The following is a 27,418-nucleotide window of genomic DNA, read 5'->3' as shown; positions in this document are numbered from 1 at the left end:
GGAGTGTGTTTCCATACGTGTTCGATCAGGACAGAAAGACTGGGGTAATAATGTTCAGTGCTTAGAGGTTTCACAACATTAGGCGCTATATAAATCCATGATATTATATTATTATTAAGTATTAACGTTTAAATATGTGAGTACAACCTACGTACAATAACGATATGTCTATTTATTTGTATATAATTTTATACCATATAACATAGACCTTGCCTTCAGTAACAATTGATTTCATATCATTTTCAGTCTAAGCTTAAAATCAATGCATGCAAGATAATAAATAACACTATTCATTGACAGAAATAGAATGTTTTAAAACTTTCCTCAGCTTTTACAAATTATAATTTAATAATTACGGAATTCTCCTCCATTGCATACCGTCAACGTCATCTGTCACATGACATGGTCCCATCCAATATACATTTTACTTTTGGAGTGTGAATCAGCTTGCCTCTGGGGTCAGAATGCTTAGACACCGGTTCATATACAGGACTGTAAAATACTCGACATGTGCGCGCGAAAATCTCTATAGTGTGTAACTATTGTCGGTGAAAAACAACGATTTTATAGGTTTAAATATCTGTAATTTCATTTTCTTTACAGGAATGTTTATTTTTTTTCATATACTACTTTTCGACGTATAAAAATTAAATTTAATCAAACCAAAACCAATTAAATAGTTAAATTAATCAGACAAATGTAACCAAAAATAAAGAACCTAAATTAGTCGACGTAGCGTTACATTTATGATATATAAGTGTTATTTCATTTCATGTTATTATTTCAAATTAAACATTATTTGTCTAGTCAAAACCTTATACTCATCTTTATACGAATGTTTTAACATTAAAATGTTGTTTAATTATCTTTCTAGTTTTTACACTTTGTAATAACAATCATGATACGGTAATAAATTAATACTTAATTATTATATTATGCAAATTACATCATTACATTGAAATATTTTAATCAATGGAAAAGTGAATATTCCTTTACATTTAAGCATAATTTATAATCAATTTACAGTAAAAAGCGATATTAATATATTATAAATATTAAACTTTTACACTTTTTTCTATTATAAGCTGGTACAGTTATTCAAACGTTTAAATACAAGATACGATTTAAACATGGACCTATAAATCCATGATTTAAATACATTTCATTTTAGAAATAAATTCAGCAACCAGCATATCCACCATTATCAAACAATTTGGCCTTTAGTGCTATACTAAATTCACCAATAGAGGGACAACAAGTTGTGATAACTCAAGCAAGGATAGCGCCACCTATAGACCAATAAATTATGAAGAAAGTTACTGACGTTTAATTCTTCAAACATTTTGAATACATAAATTTATCCTATAGTACTTTGAGCTGATAAAATTATGTTTTCACTTATTATTTAAAAAATGATGCTATAATTACTTATATAATTATGTCCCTTCAAATCCATATTTAGGATATTAATACTATTTGTAGATATTCTCTGTCCATATAACAAACAAACAAATACTTAAAATGTACAAAAAATAACAAACTTCAAAGTTAAAATATGTAAAAAAATTATAATACTAATTATATATAGGTCTATTAAAATGATCATACATTATATAACAATTATTACATTTATACAATTTATTTTGTTACTCGTACCAAGGAGCAATAACTCCTCGATTTGTCTATTTTAATTTGCCTCAATACATTAAATTTAATATTTTATTTCAACGCTTCGGCGAGCAGCATACTTTTGATTTAGCACCAGAAGACACATCACTGTCCGTTGATTTTTTATCCGAGTACCCGTCGAGGTCAAACTCGGTAACAAATGACTCGGACGTGTCTTCGAGCTCACTATCTAATGAACTCGTCTTGTGTTTGTTATATGATGATAGAACAGTTAAGCAGACAACAGCCCCAGCTATCGCTGATCCCATGGCAACCATCACTATGTAAACACGTTCCATCTTTGCTTTTTCCGCACAGTCTTCTTCTGCGTCGTCTAAGTTGTATCCACTAGGAGAGGCTTTCGCACTTCCTGTTATGATAAAAATTAAAATGGTGAGATTCTCGCAAATAATATGTGATAATTGGCGTAAAAAAGGAACAACAGCACACAAAAAAAGTTTTTTAATTTGTACAACAGTCGATAACTGTACAAAGGTCGATAAATTCACCCAGAGCATGTTTATACCTTCTTTAATTGGATTTTTATCTCTTCTAAAAGATTTGTCCGTTCAAAAATTTGGGGGGAGTATTTGATGACAGAAGCAATTTGTTTTAAAAGAGTGCAACCCTGTAAGTCACTTTAGTTTATATTTTCAATGATTTGTCAAAATTGAAATTAAATTAACACATATTACTCATATCTGATTCATTGTCAATGTCACCAAATTGCACTGTTACCCTGACCTGTCAGTGGCTTCTTGATGGAATGGTGAATTATTATTTGAACAAGATTTAATCATTCTTATTATATTAGTAACAAGTCTTAAGCTCTGACTACACTATCAAACTTTATGTAACAAAAATGTGCCCAAATATGGAAGTGATATGCCACATATGGTAGTGATATGACATCGTCATGTCCATATATGGGTACATCAAATTTTTTTTGTCACATAAAGTTTGATAGTGTAGACAGGGTTTAAAATGTCGACTGAAAGTAATAATATGTCTATTCTACATTGCATATAAAGCTACTGTATAATTTAAACTACAATAGTTATATTGTAAATGTTCTACAGTTATATAGGTTATAGTAGTAGAACCCTTTCCTTTGGGACCCGCCTATTAAGGAGACACGCCTATTAAGGAGACACGCCTATTAAGGGGACATTTTGTTGGGTCCCAAAGTGTCCCCTTAAATAGGGGTTCTACTGTAATTTATTATATTAAAAATCCAAATATTAATAAAGAATGTTTAATAGTTAAATGCTAAACTAAATATAACTATTAAAGAACATACAACAAAATTGTACACATCAGAATCTGTACCAGGTTATGTTAGATACCAAGCCAACTATATCATGATGGACTTCACCTCTATCATCATACGACAATCACACAATACTTGATTGATTATGTTGTGTTAGTTGCAAACAACACAAAATCTTCTATTCTATCTTCTCTAATTCTATTTTGAACTCTTTACAACCTGACCTCACCTAATGTCAACCTGTTCGTACCTGCCACGAGCTTGAAATCGCGTATATCTTTCCCACAAAACTCAACTTCTTTGCCGCATCCCGAGCACATGCCATTCACTGGGAACAAGAAATCACAGCGACGAGCGCGGTGTCGACGGTTGTTCCGGCAATTAGACCAATCTCCCCAATTCTTCCATCCATTGTAAACTAAATGATAGTAATCTCAAAACATCAAAAACATGATAAAAACTACATACATGTTTTTCTGTTCTTACATTTCATAAAAAAAAAACAATCATGAATGAATGGATGGATGAATAAGTGAATGAATGAAGTAATAATGTAATTAAAAAAAAAATAATTGACAAAATAAATCACTGATTAATTAAATGAGTAAGTGAACAAATGAATTAAAGAATTATAAGTAATAATTAAAAAAAAATTCAACTTAATTATCATCATTAATACAAATAATGACAGCACATATCAATCAAATTCCTGTTTAAATATGTGATAACAATATACAAATAATATGTTTATTAGTGGATAATAAAATGGCAATTAGGATACACTTAAATGTGTTATAATTCATATTAATTTACAAATTCACCATAAAAATCATCCTTAATACCAAATTAATATCATTAATACCAAATGCCAAAAACCTTAATTTACCAAAGCATTTAAGACTGTTATTATTGTTTAGAAAACATATTTTACTTTTCTAAAATGAATATCATAAACATCGGTCGTTAACAAATTCAATTTGTCTTTAGGCACATTTGGCCAAGGATTACAAATAGTCTTATCAGATAGGTGGTAATCCCCCTAATACAGGGGTTATTTTGTGAACCAGTTCACCGGGGTAACCCCCTACTCATCTCGAATGATGAACTGGGTTCTTTAAAGTGAACAAAGCTTAAAACTGTGTACACTGGACCTACGGTATAGTCCTTTTCCGAGTAGAGTTGCTCCTCCACCAGAACTAAAAGCGAGTCTAAACCCATGCCAATATTGTATTGTACAATTGTACAGTAAACTGCTTGGCCATTTGACATGCTTTAGATTGTGGTGTCTTAAAAAAATTTATATAAAAAAATAATAATTTATAATAATAAATTAGTATTAAGAGTTAGTACACCATCGTACCTGGACATTCCTTCAGTTGACATTGCTGCACTTGTGAGTTGTCACCCACACATAGTGACCCCTTAAAAGCAGGGGGAGGGTTAGTGCATGTGCGATATCTGTGTTGTACACCGGGGCCACAAGTAGCAGAGCATTCGCTCCAAGCAGTCCAGCAGTTCCACTGGCCTTTTACTGTTAAGTAAATAAGTAACATCATCATTTTAATCGTCATTATCTTTTTATCTTTTATAGTTTAAGCTTTTCTGTTGACAAATGTTTGCAGTAATTAAATTGGTTCCTTACACTATAGAGAAGAGGAGTGTGTAATGGACAAACCAAAATCTTGATCTTGGAACAAAATGGAAGATGAATTTAGATACCAGCTCTACCGCCCACACACCTTACCCTATCCCCAATTTCCTGCAGGAATCATATTTAGTTTTAGATTTGATCTGGACTTCCAGTAAAAAAAAAAAGAATATACACACCAGAGATTTAAGTCAACAGCCGAAGGACAAGTTAATCATAGTTATAAATAGTGGCCAGTTGACTTGTGTGTCAAGTGACTAACATTGGCCAAATTTTAAATAATGATGAAACAGTCACTGCAGAAATTATTCATGAATGAATGATTTAATTATGAGTGTTGCCAAATATTTAGGTAGAAAATGGTAGTTATCAGTAAAGTTCTTGGAAGAATTCAGACATAATTTGATTACTTTAAAAAAAAAAACAGTCTTTGTTTGTGATGAGGTGGTAGTAGTGAAAGAATTAGTATTCATAAAAATGCAATAACGCAATTCACGAATTTAGTAATAGACACCAAACCAGCACCAACATTTTCTCTGGCCTAATACTTCTAAAATATAGTGTATTATTATTAATTACTATTATTTTAATATTAAACTGTAGTCGAGTGTGTGTTGTTAATACAAAAGGAACAATATAATCACCCAAGTGTAAATTTAATATAAGCTGTAGTACTGTATAACAATCTTGTATATGATATCTATGTTTATTGTTACCTGGGCATTCTGCAATTTTGCAGGTCTTTTGCTGATGCTGCCCTGACTTGCATAACTTGTGTCCTGGTATGCAGCTTCGATACCTCATTTGAACGCCCCAGTCACAGGTCTTGGTGCAAGGTAGCCAAGGTGACCAGTTTGTGTATCCCCCAAAATATTCTTTGGAATTAAAAAGTAAAAAAGTATATTCGTAAATATACTGTAGTTTATTTTTAATATCTAAAAATCACTTCATATTATCAAAAGCAATTTAATCATAATACATCACCCTTACCATCACCACCACCAGAAGCATTATGAACACATTACAACACTACACAAGAACTATTACTCAAGAGCTTAGCTATCACAAAAACCAATGTCACTACAACCATCACTCTTACTTTACAACCATTAGTACCAAACCACAAATCACTTAAATTCTACTAGCGTCAGAATTAGACTACCACCACCACCACCACCACCACAACAACAAGCTCTAACTCCACCCTATTACTAAAGAGAAAAAACCTCTAACTCCACCACCATGTACCATACTATCATCAAGACAACCATCACTCAGCTCTAACTACACCACCATCAGTACCATATTACCAGCACCACAACCATCACTCTGACTCCACCACCATCATCTTTGAAACCATCACGACAACTATCACTATTACCAAAAAAAGCACCACCACCATTGACTACAAAACACACTATTAGATACCAACTCACCTGAATCTGGCCAACATGAACTAGCGTCATTAAATGAACACTCCTGGGTTTGTTCTCTCCTTTGCGTTATCCTTATCAAACTTGTTGACTCCACATTAGCCCGGCAGGCAACACGAGATCGATGAAGCACGTAGCCATCTGTGGTTAAATTCTTGATGGTCCATGGTGTCCAATGGTAGGCTTTCTTTATATCTGTTATTCAATTGAGGAGGAGTTAAAAGGAGTTAAACTTTCAAGCTTACTGTGATCCAAAAATGATTTTCATTGTCGTGAACAGTAACATCCCTGATGCCAGTTAGCTCAGCCAGTTCGTATATTTGTGTCTAAAATAATTCTACAAACAACTTTCTAGTAAATTAACAAAGTTATATTTAATCATTTTAAACTCACTTTTACATGGGGCTAGATTGCATTCTCTGGATTCAGAAGAATTTCCAAAACAGATTTCTGATCCGATACACTTGCGTGTTCTTTTCTGAAGACCGATTCCACAATCGGAGGAGCAATTTCCCCAGCTACTCCACTCCTCCCAGTGCCCTACGGGATTAAACATTTAAATAAAAATAAACCGCTTGACAAATTTTAACATCTAAATCTACCAAATATAGGCAATTCAAACCAATATTTAGCATTATTAAAAATCTTTATGAAGAAAACAATAAATTTGAATATGATCATTATGTTCTCACCCTTAAGGCCAGTTTACACAGACGTGAGTTAACCGTAATAAAAATATAGAATCTATGTAATATTCCTTATGACCATTTACACTATCCCAGAGCTGACGGGAAGTTTCTGCTCAGGATAGATACAGATTTGTCTGTGTAAATTGGCCTTTAGGACCAAAATGGAGTGTCAAAGCCAAAAAAATAAATTTTATGGAATGCTTTTACAAGGGTGGGAATGGTTCTACTGTATTACTAAATACAACTGCTAAAGAAATCAATTATTCTAAATTGTAAAATAATATATGTTAAACTACTGAATACATATTGAAAAATTGACAATACCTTCACTGCTCTTGGCACATTCAAATAATCCAGAGGGGGAACATTTTTTTTTCTATTTCCCAACGGGACTTAATTCAATTAATATTTGTTGTCAACAGTAATTATAATTCATGGTAAAACATATAATATTTCCTTTAACGAATGAAGTATGATAAAGTTGTTAAAAAGTGTCTCACACTATCTAATAAAAGACATTAAATTGCAAACTTATAAAGCATTGACAGTTGACATTGGATCATAATCTATATATTAAGATAAAAATTATCTTAGAATTTATGAAGGAAAATTGTAATTTATCATTTTTCTATATCTTAATTCTGTAAAGATAAATAGAGCCATCCTAAAAAAAATTGTTTTGCTGGATATCACATATTTGGTAACCATAAATAATCTCTCAGTTTCTATAAATCAATTAGCACACAAACTAAGAAGCCTCTAAGATAAGTTAGAGATCTTGCTACCCGCAGCTTCTTGGCACTTGCTTTTATCCCTGAATAAGAGGATCTTAGTGGTAGCCTGACTCACTAGTGTAACAGAGGTAGGAGGAGGCTAAATAAAGGTAATGCCAACAAACACATGACCTAATTTCGTGTGCTTACATAATAGTCGGCTTGCCATATTCAGGAATTGCCTATACAGTTAATGTATAGGCTGCCTATCACAGGCTTTTTTTTTATTTTACTCCTCATAGTTTAATAAATCAATTATACATCTAAATTTAATATTACCTAACATAACATTTAAAAAACCCATAACTCACCTGAACAATTAGCCACCTGTATCAAATCCCCACCACAGCCTCGTCCGCCATTTTGTGGCTTCGGTGAATCACATTCCCGTTTCCGACAGAAGCAACGTTCCTTTCCTATGGGGCTTTTACACGGCACCCATGGCAACCACGGACCATAACCTCCATCGACTGTTACAAAATAAGTGAAAATTGCTGAATACAATAAGATATTGTACAGCTTCTTTGTATACATGTTATAAAGAAGTACTTTTGACTTTGGATGGCGAGATTATGATCTGTGGGTTACGAACAGCTGCATCAAGAGTTGCATGAACTTGGCGGAGTGGCAGGCAACAATTGCTACGAGTATGTCATGTTAACGTTTTATACTTATAATATTTCTGTTTAAATTTATATATGACTCAGTGTTTCCTGTAATTCAACCTGAAATGTCTAATCCAACAAAAACTTTTACTTTTGGCTGTAGTTTGTTTACAACAATACATGCATTTTATGATATTAAAAAAAAAAGGTTTACTTTCGCTATATTTACATACAATGTAGTTATTTTAAAACTGCCATCTGTTTATATTAACATTACTAAGGATGACTTTTTATATTTTTGTTTGTTTTTAACATTTTTTAATTATTGATAAGTGAGTATCCTAAACCAGTCCTGTCACCGCCTTATCATGTTATTGTTAGTTACTTGATTGTATATTTAGAGATTAGCCCTTGAGGATTAAGGACAACCTCATGAAACAGAATGTAGTTTTAACTGTAAATTTTTAATTAATCAATATGTAAAAGCAATAAACAACTTACAAAACTTTAATCAAAGTGAAAAATAATAAATTGATTTTAAAATGAAGGCTAAGATGTCAATCTTTAGTTGTAATCAGAAGTAATTTGTTATTTTGATAACTTACCTGCAATACTGTGCTGTACAGGACAACTGTCAATAACTTGTAGCCATCGTGATAAACTAAAACTAATTAGTTAAATAAAAAGGGAAATTAGATTAATGTTGCAATTAATAAAGCATTCATATGCATTGTACTCAATTAAATATAATTAATGGTTTGATTGAAGCTTATCCTTACTATAATTAATAAACATTTTATATTAAATCATTGAATACTATAACAAACTAATACTTCAAAGTACTCTCATTAACCAATGAACAGTGATGTCCAGAAACTAAAGCTCTGTATACACTATCAAATGTTATGTGACAAAAAACTTTCATATATTCATTCATTCTTTATTTAGCCTTTAAAATCGAAATACATTTAAAACATAGGTAACAAAAACAAGACAGGTGGAAATCGCTGTAGCTCACATGCTTACTTATCCATCACTACCATATTTGGGCATATCACTACCGCCCAGTAAGGGCGTGTGGCGCAGTGTGTTGGACGTTGGACTACCGATCGTCAGACCTAGGTTCGAATCCAACTCTCGCCGCATTGCTTGTATCCGTAGGCAAGATACTTTACTTACGTTGCCTCTCTCAACCCAGGTGTATAAATGGGTACCCAGTTAGATCTAGACACAACTTTGCGCTGGTTACCGGCTGCATTATGGGAGTATGTTTCCATACGTGTTTGATCCCAAAAAATACTGGGGTAATAATGCTTGTAAAGCGCCCTTGAGCTTGATTACTCATGAAAAGGGCGCTATATAAATGTGGTATTATTATTATTATATATTTGGACACATCACACTTTTTTGATAGTGTAGACAGAGCTTTAGCATTTATCTCTGGTTGTCTTTGTTAGGTTTTTGCTTATTTAGCTTATCTATTTAAATCTGAAATTTAATTTGAAATTCAGTCGCTGTTATCCACAGCATTGTTATTTGTCAATTCAATAATTTGTGTTACCAAACAATTATTGCTACCATTATTTTAAACTGGTTGATAAACATGACATAAGTTCAGGTGGGAGCCAACCAACTGGGAGTGTTGGGTTTGTTAATTAAATTATTATGGAATAATTGAATTTAACAGAGGTTTGGAGAGAGCTACAGATTCATAAGGGAAAACTATTATATTACCAATTAACATTTAAATTTTTAAATTATAAAAAATATAGTTAAAATATTTGTACCTGTCAGTAAAGGTAGTGCACATGCCTTTCTTACGATCCCAGCCACAATATGGGTCTTTCGCATCGATACAATCACTGAAAAATATACATAAAATACATAAGCCCAAGTAGTAAGAGGCTTAGGCTTTGGACATGCCAGGGTATTGTAAACTAATCATAAAATGTTTCATATATGAACTAAAATTTCACTAAGATTACCCAGCCATAAACCGTTAAAATATTGTATGGCATATGAATTATTGGTAAATACCTTTGAGTTAAAAATCTATCACATCGATGGACAGGAACTTGGATTATTTGACTGTTTGTTCCAACAAAAAGTACACCCTAAAAAAAAACAGCAAACAAAAAGTTATTTTATTGGATAACAATAGGGTTAAAACACATGGGGATAAAATGTTAGAAAGTGGGTTAAACTTGTACGACGCTGAATCTGATCACCTAGTTCAAACTTACCTAAATGACAACTATTGTTATGCCTAGAATGGATTTATTGGCAAGGAAAATTTCCCAATAGAAAAACTGTACAGGTACCTAGATAATCCCTCCCTGATGCAATTGCAGGAGTTAGGGTTAGAAAATGATAGTTGGACTTAAGCTTAAATATCACATGGCAAATGGGTTATGATGGCTATGGAAGGCAATCTCAGTAGCTGGGTTGTACAAGCTGTTTGTAGTTGTCTATGGTGTACCAATGCGCCATATAGGCAATTCACAGTAGCTTTCTTTTATCTTTTAATTTGCTATAAAATACCTCCTTATGCCTGATACTCTGAAAATGTATAATTGGAAAAGGTCCGATTTGTATTACAATGTAGATAAAGTTCAAATTAAATGTACTTTACTACATTATTTACAATGATAAAACGATGCAATATGTAACAACATTCCTCGTTCATCTCTGGGGTGGCCCGCATAAAATACTATCTCCATATTTAATGTTTCTCCTGGGTAAGGGTTGGGGGGTAAGCATAAATTTTACTTTAAGTACAAACATATTTTTAGAAAGCAGTAACGATAGCAACTGAGCCTTACTATGTTCAATATAAAGTTCAGATACTGTGTTCTTTCTATTGCAAACCTTTTCATTTATTTTTGGAATATAAATAAGTTTGTGCTTTATTATTTTGGTAAAAATAACGGTATGCCATACCTTTTTCTTTGAAATCCTTAGAATTTTAATTGCTTCATTATTACCAGCCTGAAAGCAAAGAAAATAAATAATTAAATAACTATTTACTGTTTTACAATAGCTATACATTATTATATATTCATGATTTCTATAAAAATGATATGTGTGTATAGTCTTCTAAAGCTTTGTTTACACTATCAAACTAGTTTGACAAAAAAAGTGTGATGTGCCTAAATATGGTAGTGATATGATGTCATCGTGTCCGTATATGAGTATATCACATTTTTTTGGCACATAAAGTTTGATAGTGTAGCTTGTAGTTTGTTTTTGGGCTTAATATAAAAACTGATATTATAATTATTATAACTTACTGGCAAAGCATCAAACTTTTCAACAACACAAGATACATCGTTGCCTGGCAGTTTCAACAATTTCAGTATCTTTCCTTCTTCTAGAAATAGAGAATAATATATATTTATTTCTAAAAAACTGTGCATGTGAGGAAAGCGGATTAACAAATACTGTAAATTCAATCTTGATAGTTGTCCATACCTGATCCAATAAACATGACGTTGTAAGATGAGTTTTTGGTTTTAACTACATCCACTGCAATCTGCGTAAGCCTACAAGAAAAAAAAAAATTCATAATTATGATTTTAATTTTAAATAGTTTTTTTTATGTCCTTTAAGTTTCAAATTTGTCTGGGAAATAATGTGTTATCCTTTACAAAAAAAGCATATCAGATTTAAATGGACAACATACATTATGCTATGCATCTTGGCATCAGACAAGATTTGCACCCAAGACTGATTGATAGGCAAGCAAAATTCACCAAGCTATTAACCCAGATGGGCTGGGTCTTGAGTGAACCGTAATACCAAGCCATAATATTGGCATGGTTCTCACTCACATGGTTCTGGTGGTAGAACAATTCTTCTCGGTTAAGGACTATATACCGTAGTCCGGTGTACACATCTGGCTTATGTACACTTAGAACCTAGTACATCTTTCGAGACGAGTATACCCCAGAATACCCCAGTATACTAGTATACACACAGCCACCGTCACACAGACAGTTATCATAACTAGAGTTCAATTTCAGAGTATTTAAAAGTATGAATACATTTATGCTGACAGAACCAACCTGTCTGTTGTATCCTTCTCAATAAACAGTGGTCGTTTCTCTGTTGGCTGGACTGCCTTCTCCATTAACTGGTATTTACTTGCTTCCGACAGCTTTCTGATGGTCAATTCCGAAATGGTTGAATCTCCACGTTTTCCTCTTTGTTGACACTGAAATAAAATTTACCATTTAAACTTTATAAAATAAGCAATATATAGGTGGAAGGAAAATGACAATGTAATATTCTAAATTAGTAGTTGAGCTGTAGCTTTGTGGCTTGCCTTCCAATCCTAAAGTCCAGGTTTCAATCCTGACCTAGCGCCAGGGTTGTAACTCGCGACTCTTTCAACTCCACTCCCTAAGCCTCAAATGAGACTTAGTTTATAAGCACAATAAATTACAAAATACTTTATCTATCCTGTAATTGGCAAGTTTGTGCTCGCTGTTGGATGCGTATGAAATAAAAAGAAGGAGGTGCATGAAATTAATGCCTGTGTTTTAAAAAAAATAGATGTAAAAAAGTATATAATTTTATTTCAGCTGTCAAAAGGGGGAGCATGCGACACTAGTGCTACCACATAGTTCAACCCCTGCCCTTGATAGACTGCTAAAATATATTTAAAGCTCATTTTAAACAATTCACATTCATGAAAAGTAAGAGCAGAAAACTATAATAAATAAAACAGTTTTCATCAAAGACTAATGGAGATTACTTGCTATATTTGGAAAGCACTAAAAATGTATAATGGCTGTTTGATTCCGTAGAGAGCATTCATCATTCCTGTAGGATCAAGCACGATGACTTCGTAGTCATTCATTTAATGCCGAGACAGATACATTAGAACATAATCATCTGAGATAGACCAAAATCTTAATGAATTATTATTCAGTCAATGTGCAAAGATATCATAAAAGAATTATATATTGAAACCGTACGTGTCATGCTTTAAAGAAACTGTTTTTATCAGACACAAGATCTATCACTTTCAATTCCGCCAGTTATTACTAAATGTGTAAAAAGCGTGACAGAAAAAATCGCAGTATTTCATACAATTTAAATAAAGAATCTCTAGCATTTAGTTGAAATATTGAGTATGTATTTAATTTCATTCATTCATATTTTTGCAAGGTTCCAGATATTAATATTTGATTATACTTATATAAAACTAGATTTACGACTCAGCGATAGATCTTAAATTGCAGGATTTTCTCCAATATTACATCAAAATATACTTAAATACTCATAAAAATGGATTTGCAAGATAATCTGTGACAAATAGCGACTACATTTATAAAGGATTACCGCAACTAAAAACAAGAATTTGGACGAAGGGATAAAAATATGCCACTAAATGGGAAAAACTGACTTGATTTAGTGATTTGAGCAAATACTTATAACAATATTAATTTATTATTATCAGACATATACCATTACTATATACTACTTACATTCATTAATTTATTCAATAAAATGTAGGCTACTGGCCCAGGTACAAATGAGCAAATACTTGTAACAATATTAATTTATTATTATCAGACATATACCATTACTATATACTACTTACATTCATTAATTTATTCAATAAAATGTAGGCTACTGGCCCAAGTACAATAATAGATAGTAATACATTCATTTAAATTTGAGTAGTAGTAACAGCAAAAAAAAATATTTCTCTTTTTATATGCAAAAAAGGCAAATCTTAATACCAGATTTTTTTATTTTTTTTTTCATTAGTAAAATAAACTTTTGATTTACTTACAACAAAGTTGGGCTTTGAGTTTTTCTTTATTATCCATGATGAACGAGATTTGTGCTGGTAACGATAATCACTGGAAAATGCATCTTCAAGATCAGATAAATGGTACCTACATATGGCAGAGCCTGAAATACTATATCTATAAAAAAATAATTTAAATACAATATGCTATAATTTTTGTATGTAGGAATGGATATAGGAAGGCATGAAATATAAAGAAGGCAAGTAAATGTATTTATTTTTGGTCCTCAAGCTTAACTGGAAACTGAGGAAATTTGGATTAGGTCAAACTTTAGTGGCTCCTCTGGTTTCTTTATGTTTAATATCAAACAATACAATTTCTGTTATTGTAATTATAGAGTAATTATAATGTACCTGTTCGTTGTAAATACACCGTATATCACCCCTTTCTCTGGAATATAATGAGTACTTTCTGTTGAGACAAAAACAATAATTTCAATTAAATACAGCTAAGAAATAGTGAAACAATAATAATTCATAAAAAAATAAGCTTATATATAAGTTGATAATACAAAATTAAAAGAACAACTTTCTTTGACTTCTACTAAATGTTTTAACATGATTTATAAAAGAGGCTGTTTTGTATCATATTATTCTTTACTAATCTTTGTAGGAAAGGTTTTTATCCTGGGGTGATTGGTAGTAAGATCTAAGCTTAGGCTCGCTTAAGATCGCTTAACAGCCTTCAACATAATGCTGGTCATCTGGGTAAAAACGCAAATATTTTCTTGCATATTTGGTTTATAATACAACTGCATGACATTGATGGATAATAGGTTGTGAAGTTCACGAACGTCGGCTCATGTTTTGTGTAGTCAATGATGACATTAATATTGACTCTTGAGAGAATGGAAGTAGAAGGTCTGCAATCATTCATTAATCAAAAGCAAGAACTGTCTAAAAATAGCAAATGATTTCATTGTATGATATTCTTGTTTCTTATGTTTAAAAGGTGGGATTGTAGACAGTGGTCTAAAGTATATCCGTGAAGTCTAGTATAACTAATTATTAATAGAATAAATATTTTAAGTAATAACTCCATAAATAAAATACCTCAAACACATTGTCCTGGTTAAATCGTCTTTGGTTAAAGTCATTCTAATTAGGGACCAAACTTCTAAATAATAGAATTTTCCCTAAAAGTGGACATGAGACATGAGATGTCATAGTTCAGTTTATTTGCTAATTAGTCCACGATTCAGATTAAATACAGAACTTGTAGAAATATATCTTAAATTTTGATGGATCATTGATTTCCATTAAAGTGTCTTACATTTTACTGAAATTGTGAAAATAGTGCTCAATGAAATTTTTATTTATTTACTTATTATGGTTTAAAACATCTTCAACATCAGCAGCAAACACTGAAAAGGGTGGATTACAATAAAAATCAATACATCAAAAAGCAAATATAAAAACACACCAATTACAGGTTAACCTAAAACATTACAAAATTCTAGATATGTATGGTATAGTTGAATTGTTTAAAATATAAAGACTCTTACAATTGATTAGGTTTTCATGTCATTATTCAAACAAACCAAATCGTTTCTACAAGATTATGTAAATTGAGTCAATCAATTTGAGATAAACTTCAGACTAAGCTTATACTGAAAACAGGCATATAAAAATCATTCCTATAATCAATATATTTGATTATAATCCGTAAAAATTTAAATCATAGTGAATGCAAAAAACACCTGTATTAAATACTTATTTATTTCGGCAAAATGAAATCTTATTTAAGGTCAGAAACTTGAATCCCACTAAATAAAAATCCTAAAAATACCCTTCAAGGTGAGATATATGAAATGATAGTAATACTTATAAGGTTCACAAGTTCACCTTTTCATGTATAAATAATGTTTAGGAAAGTCTGAGAATTTTTAGAATGTTCAGAACATAATCGCAGAAGTGGATTATTTATTCATTCATTTGTTCATTCAGAATTTATATATTCTTTTTTTTTCACGTCATGTGTGTCAGGTAATTGTGAAAATGTTCATTGAAAAGCTGATGCTATAAAAGAGTAATGCGCGCATCATCGATCACACTTGGTGAAGAAATTAACACTGAACACAGTAAAGTTGGTAGACGTTATTGGTGCCGAAATTAGCTTAACCTCACAATGAAATTGGGTCAAATAAACAGTTGGTATTGGTGGTAGGAGTGAGTGGCCTGAGACAAAAAACTTAAAATGTAGTGGTTTCGATTATGGTCACTTTAAACTTTGGTAAATCTACTTGAACACAGAAAAAGATAATACAAAGTTTGATAAGTTTAAGTTCTTAAAACGCTTATAATGTTATTATAGTTTAGCTAATCTGAGAATTTATGCTGTAATATTGAGAAAATAATTCTTAGAGGTTAGATTAAGTTCTAATGTTGTTCATGAATTATGCGATTGAAGTCGTGGAATTTTGAAAGAGCAATAATCCCGATTCTATACTGAATTAATCATTAATGTTCATAGAACATGAAATGGATTTAATACGGAGCTCTGAATTACATTAATAAAGTCTGAGAATTTAAGAAATGTTGAAGCATGAAATACAAGTAAAATCTTGGATTAAATTATTGATTGAAGAGTGTAAAAAACTATTGTTAAACTTTGTGTGAATGTGGAGTATGAAATTACTACATTTATACATCCTTGATATTAAAATGTCCATACATGCATTAGTTTCAAATTTAATACAAAGAAAAATGTCTGCCGCCCTCTAGAAATTGTAAAAGTTTTGAAAAAAGTATAGAAAAAAGTTTACTTAATTTACTTGATTGTAGAAACACAAGTCAACTTGTCAACAAACTTATGCATCCATCAATAATGATAGAATACATTAAAGACAAAATGCATTTATTAGTTTTGTGAAAAAAATAATTGAAAACGTAGCAACCTCGGAGAAGACATAAGAAACGCTTGATACTTTTGATTACTATTGACACAGACAAAGTTTGTGTATTCTGATAATCTATTTTGATTAGTAGTAATATATTTCATCACAAGATGTGAATGTATTAATGGGTGTATACTGATGGATAGGACTAGTTAAACAGCAATTCTATTTATACAACTAGAAAAAAAAATATGGAAAAACTGTTTTGAGGAAAACAAGTCTTCAAATTAAAAACATTTCTAGTGAAACCTATGTTAATTACTAATACCTAAAGCTCTGTCTACACTATCAAACTTTATGTGACCAAAAAATGTGATGTGCCCACATGATGTTAAATCACTACCATATTTGGACATATCACTACCATATTTGGTTTGATAGTGTAGACAGAGCTTAATAAATTGCATACAGACATCAATGTAGTTTTAAGGCCATGTTGTCAGTTTAACAATGAATGAATGAAACATTATTTCAATCATTTGTAAAGAAAGACCTAATGTACACACCAAACTAACCTAATACTATTAAAGAAGACATTTTCCGGACACAAAATGTCTCCTTAATAGGGGTATCCCAAAGGAGGGCGTCTGATTGAATACTTACGGAGATCATTGAAGTAAAATGGAAATGAATCTGGTAAGGAACAATTGATTCTGGCTTTCGTAAATGTTGTCCATAAATCATCCAGAATATACTCGCCTCCAACATCATTCTAAAATTATATAACATTTATAATATAATAATTAATTAAATAATCAAAAATTACATTAAAAAGCACCATTAAATTTGTTGTGACCAAAAATAAATTTCATTGGATACAGAAGCAATCATTAGGAAGTAACATAACAGCTATTTTCTATCTATCAATTTAAAGATTGATCTTTTAAAACCAGACTGATATATTATCATCATAGATTCTCGTTGTCTGCTACCTTTCCGTCGTCTGCTTGCATATTCACAGTAATTGTTCACATCTATCTACTCCCTTATGTATCATCTTACAACATCTTATAACATTCATTAAAAGATAATCATGACATGATGAAATATTGAAACATTACCTTGCATATTCTGGCAACTCTTGAGTAAACTGACTGTAACAAGAAAAAATGATGTATTAATAAATCATGACTTTTATAATTTACGATTTATAAAAGTAGTTATATACTGCAGTATGGTTTTATACAGTATAAAAGTTGAAAAATTACTTCCTGTCTATGTTCCAACACAATAATAATGCCCAAAAAACCCATAATTGTTGATAATCGTAAATAATTACAAAATATACGATATGAACCATTATGTACATCTATGACCCACATAAATGTCAGATAAAGGGTAATGGAATTTATAATTTAACATGAAAAATATTTTTTAATTTTTTTTTTTTTTACATTTTTTGTTGAATATGTCATTTGAATGTCACATAGTTATTCACTTTGACCAAAATCTGGATCGAAAAAAAAAAACTATTTACAAAAAAATGTAATTTAATTTTAAAGCAAAAAATACTTAAATTGTCTGTCAGACAATGAGTTTTTGGTTAAAATTAACCGTTTATTTTGTCTTTTTATAAGTGAAATGATTTTTTTCTACAAAAGTGAATAACTTCATTAAAACTGTAAAATGGTCTATTAAAAGTACGATTTTATTTTATTAATCTTAATTTTTCATGTTTTTGGGAGAACAATACATCTTTAATAAACTATGACTGTTTCTAACCTATCCTGCACTTTAAAACTTAACAAAGTGCCATGAATCTATAACTTGAAAGTTACCTTTAATTTCCCCCCTAAAGTAATTAGAATGCCAACACAAATAATGATGACATCACACAGACTCATTACAGTACCCAGAAATGTATTCTTATGAAATGGTTAATGGCAACATGAAGGCTGTATGTTAAAAATAGGTCACTTATCCCTAGGCTACAATTAATTTATTAATTATCAATTATACAAAACATCATACGTTGGTTTATGAAACTCTCATACTACCATGTGTTTTTGGGTCATGGTATAAATTGGCACCCCACAAACATATATTTAAGTATGTCATTAAATTTGCAACAAATCAAGTAAGTTGAGTGTGGATGGCGGCGGCAAGCTTGTTCAAACGCTTTATTTACAACTACACCAACTGTTTTCTAGCTCATCCATCACCTTCTAACAAGCGGTCTCTCAGCATTTATATCAAATTACCTGTCGGCCAATGCATTTGTTTATTAAGAGAACATTATTAATTTGTTGATATATTTCAATGTTAAACATTAAAAAACAGCAATAGATTGTGTATTTAAATAGTAAATATCGGTAGGTAAAAATCTCTCATAGGGAGATTAAGTAGGCGTCCAAATATGTATAAGTTTTATAACACTATATAACATTAATAATATATTGTAAGAACATCTAACATTAAATAAATTAGGTTAATTGAAATTTTGTTATTATTGTGCTAAGATTATTTATCTTAAACATAGAATTAACAAATTTCTAGTAGGGTCAGTTTAGATACTAGAACAGAACTAATATCCAGATCCAAATACCACACTACCAACAAAATTCAAAACTGCAACGGACCCTACAGAAAATAAAAAAACATAGCACTAAACAGACATTCTGGAGAAACTTTACAGCAAAAATAAGCAGAACAGAAGACTATTTGGCAAAACGGCGTTAAGTAAATAAGTAGTAGGGTTGGTCATGGAATTTGGGTTATTACGATATGATATGAACCAAAATTGGTCTGCCAGTACTATCGACCATTGTTTGTAGCATGTGAAAATGTTAATATAGAATCATCGCTCTCTCTAGAGTGCGAAAGAGTTACTAAATTAATATCTTTGTTATTGTTTCAAATGACCAGAAGAGAATGAGACGATGTCCTATGAGATATTGTATAGTGGCCGCTTATCATAAATATTATGACTAATAATATTTGACATTAATGAGTTGAACTGACCTTTCCACAACTGCTGTCTTCTATGGCAGATTCTCTGAAGAAGAAATATATAAACGGTCCTATTTCGTAAGAAGATACAAAATTCGGCTCTGAAATAAAGAAAAGAAATGGCGGGTAATCAACTGGTACAAAACAAATATTTTAATGGTTACAGTAACATACTTAATATATTATAAGAAAGTTCATAGTGTAGCAGTAACATCGCTGTCTGGATGGGTCACCAAACCAGCATGTACAATTCAATACAATATTTGATTGTTTGTGGCACAAAATGTATTATTTCGTCCTCAGGAAACTGATGGAATATGGAGGCAACCCACAGTTTAGTGTCTACCATCACACCAGAGATTATCCCCTACTTTTTTCTAATAGTATACCAAGTACTTTAAGGATACAAGCGATATAGCCGACAAGTCTTGACTCCAATGCCTCTCATATGCTAGTCTAATTTCTTACCATTACAGCATACCACATTATCAAACCATATTAAATATTGGTACAATTGTTTGTAAAAAGCACAGAAAGAGGATATTATGACATTTTATATATATGAAGTATATTTACAGTACAAATTATAAAGTAATTGAGATTAGTAGATGTTAAACAGTTTTTTTAAAAACATTGTTTGTCACGTTACTATGATAGCTTCTTCCATCTCAACTGCGGTTGGTTCTCTACTGGTTTCTCTCTTTCTTTATTATACTTTAACAAGTGTATGAAGTCAGAGACATGCTGTATACTTTTTAATGCATGGTAAACTTGGTATGACAACGTCTCTGTCATATGTGAACTTTAAATCATTTTTTTGTAAATCCATTACGAGAAAGTTTGATATAAAAGAGAAAAAAAATTGCCTGAGGGCAGCGGAATTATAAAATTTAAAAGAAGAAGGATCTTTGACAAGAGTTTTTTAATGTCACACATTCTGTGTATAATAGAAATTTAAAATCATAGAAATTAGTCTTTTATTCGTTATATGCATGAAAGCAGTATTCATATTTTTGAGTCAAGGTTGGAGTATAAACCCAATTCATCGAACTTTTGTAGCCTCAAGCAAAAGTTGACTGTTCTATAAGGATCAACAAAATTTCTCATTTTTGTTAAAATCGCTTTGTAGATGACAGAAAAAATGATGAATTTTGAAACTGAAAATGAAGATACAATAGATAATAAAAACATGGTCAATATGAAAATGACATCGACGGTGCATCGCAATGATAAATTGTCTCTCTTACGAGATCTTTAAAATGAAGAATTGTTATGAGCACTATTTTCCATTCAATAAATAGCCCATCAATCTATGACATTCTCCATATAAAATTCCTCATTCTCCCACATAAAGTAGCAGAAAACTAATCGCCCCTGGTAAAAAAAATAAATTTCACTCTTTAATCATCTTCTTTAAATATTTCCTTTCAGATCACCATGACAGCACTCTTGACAGAGTGCAATTTTTATGAGACCCCAGGAATTAATGATACCCGCCGGGGAGATATATCGAAAGAAGGCGAGAAAACTGACAACTCTTCTACAGAAATTATGATCTAATAAAGTAGCTTAGGTTACTTTTTTGTAAATAACCAAAGTACAGTGTTGTACAATCATACTAAATACACAGTGTTTACAAATTCTACCAGCTAAAAATACAAAATAAAATACTAAACCTTGTTTAGAATCACAACCAAGGGATTTTAAAAATGGATACAGACAATGAAATCAAATAAAAGTATAGTAAATTCATTGATATGCGCAAATGAATTAATAGTATTCATAGTGATGACCTATAGGTAACCTTTGCTGAATTCTGGATCCAATTGGCGACATACAGGTGTTGAAAACTGTATATTGATATGTCATATTTAATGCACCTGGTATACTGTTATGTCAATAAATTATCAAAACAAACAAGGTGTATATTAGTAGTGTACAGAAAATACAATGTATTACTATATTACTAAACACCAGTAGTACAGGCTACTTTCCAAACAATGACCACTTCTTGTAAAATAATACCAGAGTTTTTCCATTGTGCTATCAAAATTATAAAGAGTTTTATATATTTTGCAGTCTAGAGAGAAGATTTGAACCAATAAATGTGAAGGCAAGATTAAAGCTCTCTTCACACTATCAAACACATGATGATGATGTCATATCACTACCATATTTGGGCATATCACTACCATATTTGGGAACATTTTTTTTGGTCAAACTAGTTTGATAGTGTAGACAACAACAAGTAGAAACACCACTACAGTATGTTATTAAAAATATTAAACTTTACTTTTTTTTCTCTAATAACTCATATTGATTGAAACGTCTGTTTCTTATTTATTCAAAATTTGAAAAATGCCATAGAATATCCTGAATGTTATTTTTTATTCCCTTTTGATAAGATAATATCTATGGCAATGAACCTTAGCCTAGAATGTTGAGTTTTAGGATTATTTTTAAATTATTGTATAATTCTAATTCAAAATCAAGGAGACATGTCTGCTAAAAACTATCTTTCAAATGTAAAATTAATATCAATTATTAAGAATATATATATTTTTTTTTTAAAAAGCTATGATTGCAAAACATTCAAGCTTTTTCAAAATGTTTCTTTGATACTAAAATTCACATGTTTAAAATAGCCACAGGTCTCAAAAGGTTATTTTGATTTTTTTCCAATTTTCCCCTCTTCCAATTTCCTTTTTGGTAGAATTTAAAGCAATCTCCAGGTAAAAATGCAGTATGGTAGCATATGCATGATTACCGGTAGGAGAAAAAACTTATTTTCTTCTAAAAACACCATTTATATCTGCTTTAAATGTATCTAACATGGCTATATGCAAGATATTTTTTAATTGAAATATTGTGTTTCCCACCTGTTCTTGGAAAGTGTTGACATTTTGAGATCAACATAGTTATCCCAAATAACATTACATATATTACAACCAGTTTGCCTATAATTAGCATAGTACTGTAGTTACAAAATAAAATGGCAAACATGTATTTCTAAAGTCAGTATAACAAGATCCCAGGCTAAAACTTAGGAATTTCTGTCTAATTTTTGTAATTTTCATAATGATGTACATACCAAATATCTTATGGCTTATGCAATTATTGTTTACAAAGATTACATGTAAAATAATAACAGAGCTACTGTAAAAAGATAAATTGAAACTCACCACTAAGCCATTTAGAGTTGTATTCAACAGCTCTCAGCTTCGGACTGGGTCCCATTGATCGAAATATAGACGGATCTCTTGCTTTGAAGTCAGAAACAGTTCCAGTATAAAGATCCCCATCATTAGAGATAATTGCTGTGTTATTGTGTTGCGGGTTGTATGGACATTTTGCAACACCACTCACCTGGCCTAGACTTCTTGTTATGTCGTTTGCCTAACAATAAGTATTTTAAAAGAAAACATATTCATAATTGAAGATCATGTTTGGGATCAATAATGTGGAGATTGTTGTGCTGGGCCAGCAATAAATACATACACTTTTAATAAGTTTCACCAGCAAAATAACATAAAAAATACTTTTACTATTTAGTGAACTGAAAGATGTTTCAACCAGGCCTTACTTATATTGTATGTTGTATAACTGAAGAGTAAGGTAGACCTTAAATGAAAGTTGATGTGCTTAACTTTTCATTGGCCCAAATCCTTGTTGCCACCAATTTTAAAACTAGCCTAAAGAGTCTAAAACTAAGGATTTTACTATGGCTATATTTGTGCTTCTGATCCTAACGTACTGAAATAGACAGATTTTATTCATGATTTTTTGCATAAATATGCAGCATTAACAGCCTAAAGCACTGGATCCAGAAACGATTATCTATATTGATATTAGACTTTCAAAGCAAAAAACTTTTCACGAACAATCAATCAAATCTGACATGATCTAAAAGCAAGCAGGTTGCTTCGACAAGAGACTTGGACTGATACCTTAAACAAATTATTGTCTTCTGTAAAATATAGAACGAAGTTATATTATAGATTGTATTAGAATCATATAACAGAGATATAAAAGGTCGTCTTAAGAGACTACTCACATTTCTCCAGGCACATCTTGGCGCAAATGCATATGTTCCGCAAACGAATACAGATGTTCCTTGTATTAATAAAACTCGTATAAAATTACCACAATTTTCCTGAACCAGAAAGAAGATATAATCGTGAAGTATAGTTTTCTTTCACAAGTTATGATGACATTATAAACTTTGCGAGAAAAGTGTAAATACAGATATATGTTACTTGATATAGTGATAAAATGAAAGCTGATATTATTAGACATAAAACATGAAGACGTTAAAATATATAAATTTTTTCTGAATGCAATCTTAATATGAAAAAGAATACAGTAGAATCCACCACCTTATTTTCACTTTACCATGAAATGAACAAGGAGAAATATATGTTTTAACACTACAGCCAACCCCTATTCAGGGATACACCTATTAAAGGGACACTTTATTTTTTCCAAAGCAGAGCCATATATATAAAGAGTTACGACATTGGATTATAGTCACGTGATATGCAGATCAATTTGTGTCAAACTTGTCTCCGTTAATGCATGTAAAGTATAGGAGCAAGAAAATACTTTAAACTTTTTCTTATATTTAAAAAAATGTAATTGCACATTTTACGGTGAAATATCGATGTGCACAGCGTACAGAAGTACTTGCGGCAAAGAATATTGCGCGCGCGTGCGCTATATAAAGTTTGATTGATTGATTCTGGAACGAAACATCCCATAACTACGTCCTATTAATAACAATTATGTAATATTTTCAATTCATAATGCATGCTTTGATGACTAAATAAAATAATAAAGTGTCGTGGATATATTTGTTAATATATTGAACAGGGTATGAAGAATATTAAAATAATAAAGGCAAATTATTACAAATGAAATGATGAACAAGTCTCTGAAAGTTTGTGTCAAAAACACACAGAGAGCCATATACTGTATAAAAAGAGGGGTGAATTTGTGTGTTTTTTGTATTGGTTCATGCTTTGATGTATCCTGACTTGCATGTAGGCCCTAGGTCCATATGGCTCTGGTCCAAAGGTGTTCCCTTAATAGGGGTTCTACCATACATGATCCTCATAAAATTCACCCTTAGTATAATTGCCAACAACAAATTGTTGGCCTATGTGACTGGTTGAAACTGCATCACATGACTACCGCTGCGAGGACACCATTCTACATCATAATTAATGACAAGTTGCCATATTCTCTGAATCAAACTATAATCACCAGAATAGAAACATTTATTGATAATGTACTTACGGTAGACTCTCCTTTACTTCGACATACATCTTTGGTGGATCTATCAACTGACCAATCAACAATCTGGAATAAAACAGATATAGGTTGTGAGCCAGCTAAAATTAAGTCAAAATTTAATCGGTTAAAACACTTAACTAATGAATCAGGACAAGTGCTATAAACGTAAATTAAATAGGATAGATGCAAGATATTTAATGTTTTTAATTATGGCATATTTGATACAGATCCAAATTGGGTTGAACTGCAAAAATGGGAATAAATTAAATCAGAAAAGAAGTGTATAAATAAAAGAATCACGCAAAGGACTTCAATTAAAAAAATAAATGCATCATTTTATTAATTCTTTTTTCATAGATAATATCCACAATTTGCTGTTTTATATAGTACAATCACTTAGAGGGAGACACTGTGTTAATGCCTAATAGCACCTTTCTATTTTGATACCAGGACAGGAAGTATATTCAAAATCTTTGTTGCCTAATTTAAAGATATCATTAACTAGATCAACATCCTCCCATGTCATAATTTATGCAAAAAACTAATTTAAAAAAAATTCAAACCAGGTCAACTGTAGAGTTTATTTTTGACAACTTCAATCAAATTTAATTGAGTTTTAATTTTCTGTGAAGGGAACATTTTATTTGACTTTAATTTGAGGAGGTTGTTCTGCTTTGGTCTTTTTTGATATTCTCATATTAACACAATATTATTTATAAGGTGGTATAGAATGTATATTTGATTATATAATGTATTGATGTAAATTATCATGCAATATTAAATATTAAAGATGTGTATAGGATATCATTTTAAAGAGGTTCAAATTTTTTGCAGTGTTGAGGCACACCCAGAGCTACAAAACCAGCAATGCCTACTAATAGACTTCCAAGTAAACTGTATTGTAGTTAAAAAGTTAATTGTAAGCTATTGTATTGATTTTCCTTGTGTGTGTTGTCCATAATGTTTTAATGTTTTATATTTTTAGTATGTACATACAATGCTTTCAGCTTTTGCTGCATTTTGTATTGAATTTTTATATCACAAAAATATCAAATCAAATACCAAAAAGTAAAAAATGAATAATATACTGCAATAGAAATCTAAGTCAGCAAAAATGTCTGGCTGTGTGTTTTTAAATTAGCCTATGGAGCCATCATTGGTTGTTAACACGAGTTTGATTAATTGCCGAAAGGAGTAAAAACTTCCATGTGTGTGGTGTTACACGACTTTCCCCAGGTTTATAGCCTAAAAATATATCCTGCAGGAAAAGTAACTAATTTTACTAATTAAAACATGACTAAATTTAATTTTCTCACTGAACACATAAAATTGGTATGCTGTTGACAAATTTGCCAAATCTTCAATGAAAGTACAAATTTATATTTAAATTTACTACGGAATATATAAAATTCGGCAAGTGTTATGAAATATTTCTTAGCATTTTCAAATAAAAATATATTGATGGATGAATGGGTGTGGGGTTTGCAGATAGTATACTGGTTTAACAATGGTTAAAATACTTGAAAATGTGAATAGGCAAATATTAATTACGTTTATGAAATTTATCCTAAATTAAGAGGTGGGATTATACTCGGTCATACGAACCATACAATTAGGTTCCTTCCTATTCGTATTTACTGTGGTAAATATATCTATGGCAGAGACGCAACGTCCGGTAAGAAAATACCTGACTTGATTTAAAATTTCAATTAGAGACCTGGAGATCTTCACAAACCTATTTAAACCCAATGCTCTATATTAAACTTGTAACAAATAGAACTTTTCCAATAAGAATTTGCAAATCATCAAATTAGGGTCAATGTATGTACCAGTACCAGTTGTCTGCAGTTCATTCTAATTATTTAGTGAATTGCAGAATACGAGACAGAAAAAAACAACATCCAATAACTTGAGTTTAATGATATCAACATTTCTGATCTGAGACATTCCAGAGGATCATTGTGCTGCCTAATACCTGTAACACTAATCCTTTTCTCGTTTTCTAATTTGCAAAAAGCTTTGGAGTGCTATTCATGATATTAAAAACCATTGATTGGATAGTCCTACCGGTACTTTTATAATGGAGAATACCTTTGTAACAAGATTTCAGAATTTTTCAAAAATGGTTTATAAAGTACTAGTGTAAATACCTAAAATTCAACTGAAATTCAATGTCAAATAACCAGTTTAAACCAAGTTTCGAACTTTATGAAAAATGCAGTTGTTTCTTTTAGACATGATTTGATACTGTAGCTGTATTTACTAGCTCTGTTTATCAATGTGTTACTCCCACCTAAGATTATATACTTTTAGTTGTTACATGAGTATGATGATAAAGCACACTGAGCTGAAAGGAAGATAGTTGGCTGAAAG

The 27,418-nt window shown here is 31.1% G+C and overlaps 1 protein-coding gene across 3 annotated transcripts in view; it reads right to left on the bottom strand.

Annotated features, from left to right (window-relative positions):
* Window positions 1–329: 329 nt before the first annotated feature.
* Window positions 330–27,418, bottom strand: part of LOC140040157 (semaphorin-5A-like) — a 63,252-nt gene continuing 36,163 nt past the window's right edge. Inside the window, exons 5-26 of one of the 3 annotated variants that reach the window (XM_072085867.1) lie at window positions 25,049–25,111; window positions 23,808–23,906; window positions 22,936–23,149; window positions 19,766–19,854; window positions 17,866–17,898; window positions 17,408–17,516; window positions 14,262–14,319; window positions 13,890–14,025; window positions 12,151–12,299; window positions 11,558–11,628; window positions 11,377–11,456; window positions 11,027–11,074; window positions 10,124–10,200; window positions 9,874–9,948; window positions 8,692–8,753; window positions 7,793–7,951; window positions 6,413–6,559; window positions 6,023–6,214; window positions 5,303–5,461; window positions 4,299–4,469; window positions 3,168–3,356; window positions 330–2,038 (exon numbers count right to left, since the gene is read on the bottom strand). In XM_072085867.1, the coding sequence (XP_071941968.1) occupies window positions 1,725–2,038; window positions 3,168–3,356; window positions 4,299–4,469; window positions 5,303–5,461; window positions 6,023–6,214; window positions 6,413–6,559; window positions 7,793–7,951; window positions 8,692–8,753; window positions 9,874–9,948; window positions 10,124–10,200; window positions 11,027–11,074; window positions 11,377–11,456; window positions 11,558–11,628; window positions 12,151–12,299; window positions 13,890–14,025; window positions 14,262–14,319; window positions 17,408–17,516; window positions 17,866–17,898; window positions 19,766–19,854; window positions 22,936–23,149; window positions 23,808–23,906; window positions 25,049–25,111 (2,694 nt within the window). In that variant the 3' untranslated portion in view covers window positions 330–1,724. The remainder of the gene's footprint in view (window positions 2,039–3,167; window positions 3,357–4,298; window positions 4,470–5,302; window positions 5,462–6,022; window positions 6,215–6,412; window positions 6,560–7,792; window positions 7,952–8,691; window positions 8,754–9,873; window positions 9,949–10,123; window positions 10,201–11,026; window positions 11,075–11,376; window positions 11,457–11,557; window positions 11,629–12,150; window positions 12,300–13,889; window positions 14,026–14,261; window positions 14,320–17,407; window positions 17,517–17,865; window positions 17,899–19,765; window positions 19,855–22,935; window positions 23,150–23,807; window positions 23,907–25,048; window positions 25,112–27,418) is intronic. The other 2 variants (XM_072085868.1, XM_072085869.1) reach the window with 2 other exon arrangements.

This window comes from Antedon mediterranea, chromosome 2 (assembly GCF_964355755.1).
Source record: "Antedon mediterranea chromosome 2, ecAntMedi1.1, whole genome shotgun sequence".
Taxonomy (NCBI): domain Eukaryota; kingdom Metazoa; phylum Echinodermata; class Crinoidea; order Comatulida; family Antedonidae; genus Antedon; species Antedon mediterranea.
The sequence above is the reverse complement of the archived record's forward strand: the minus strand, read 5'-3'. Positions and strand labels throughout refer to the sequence as shown.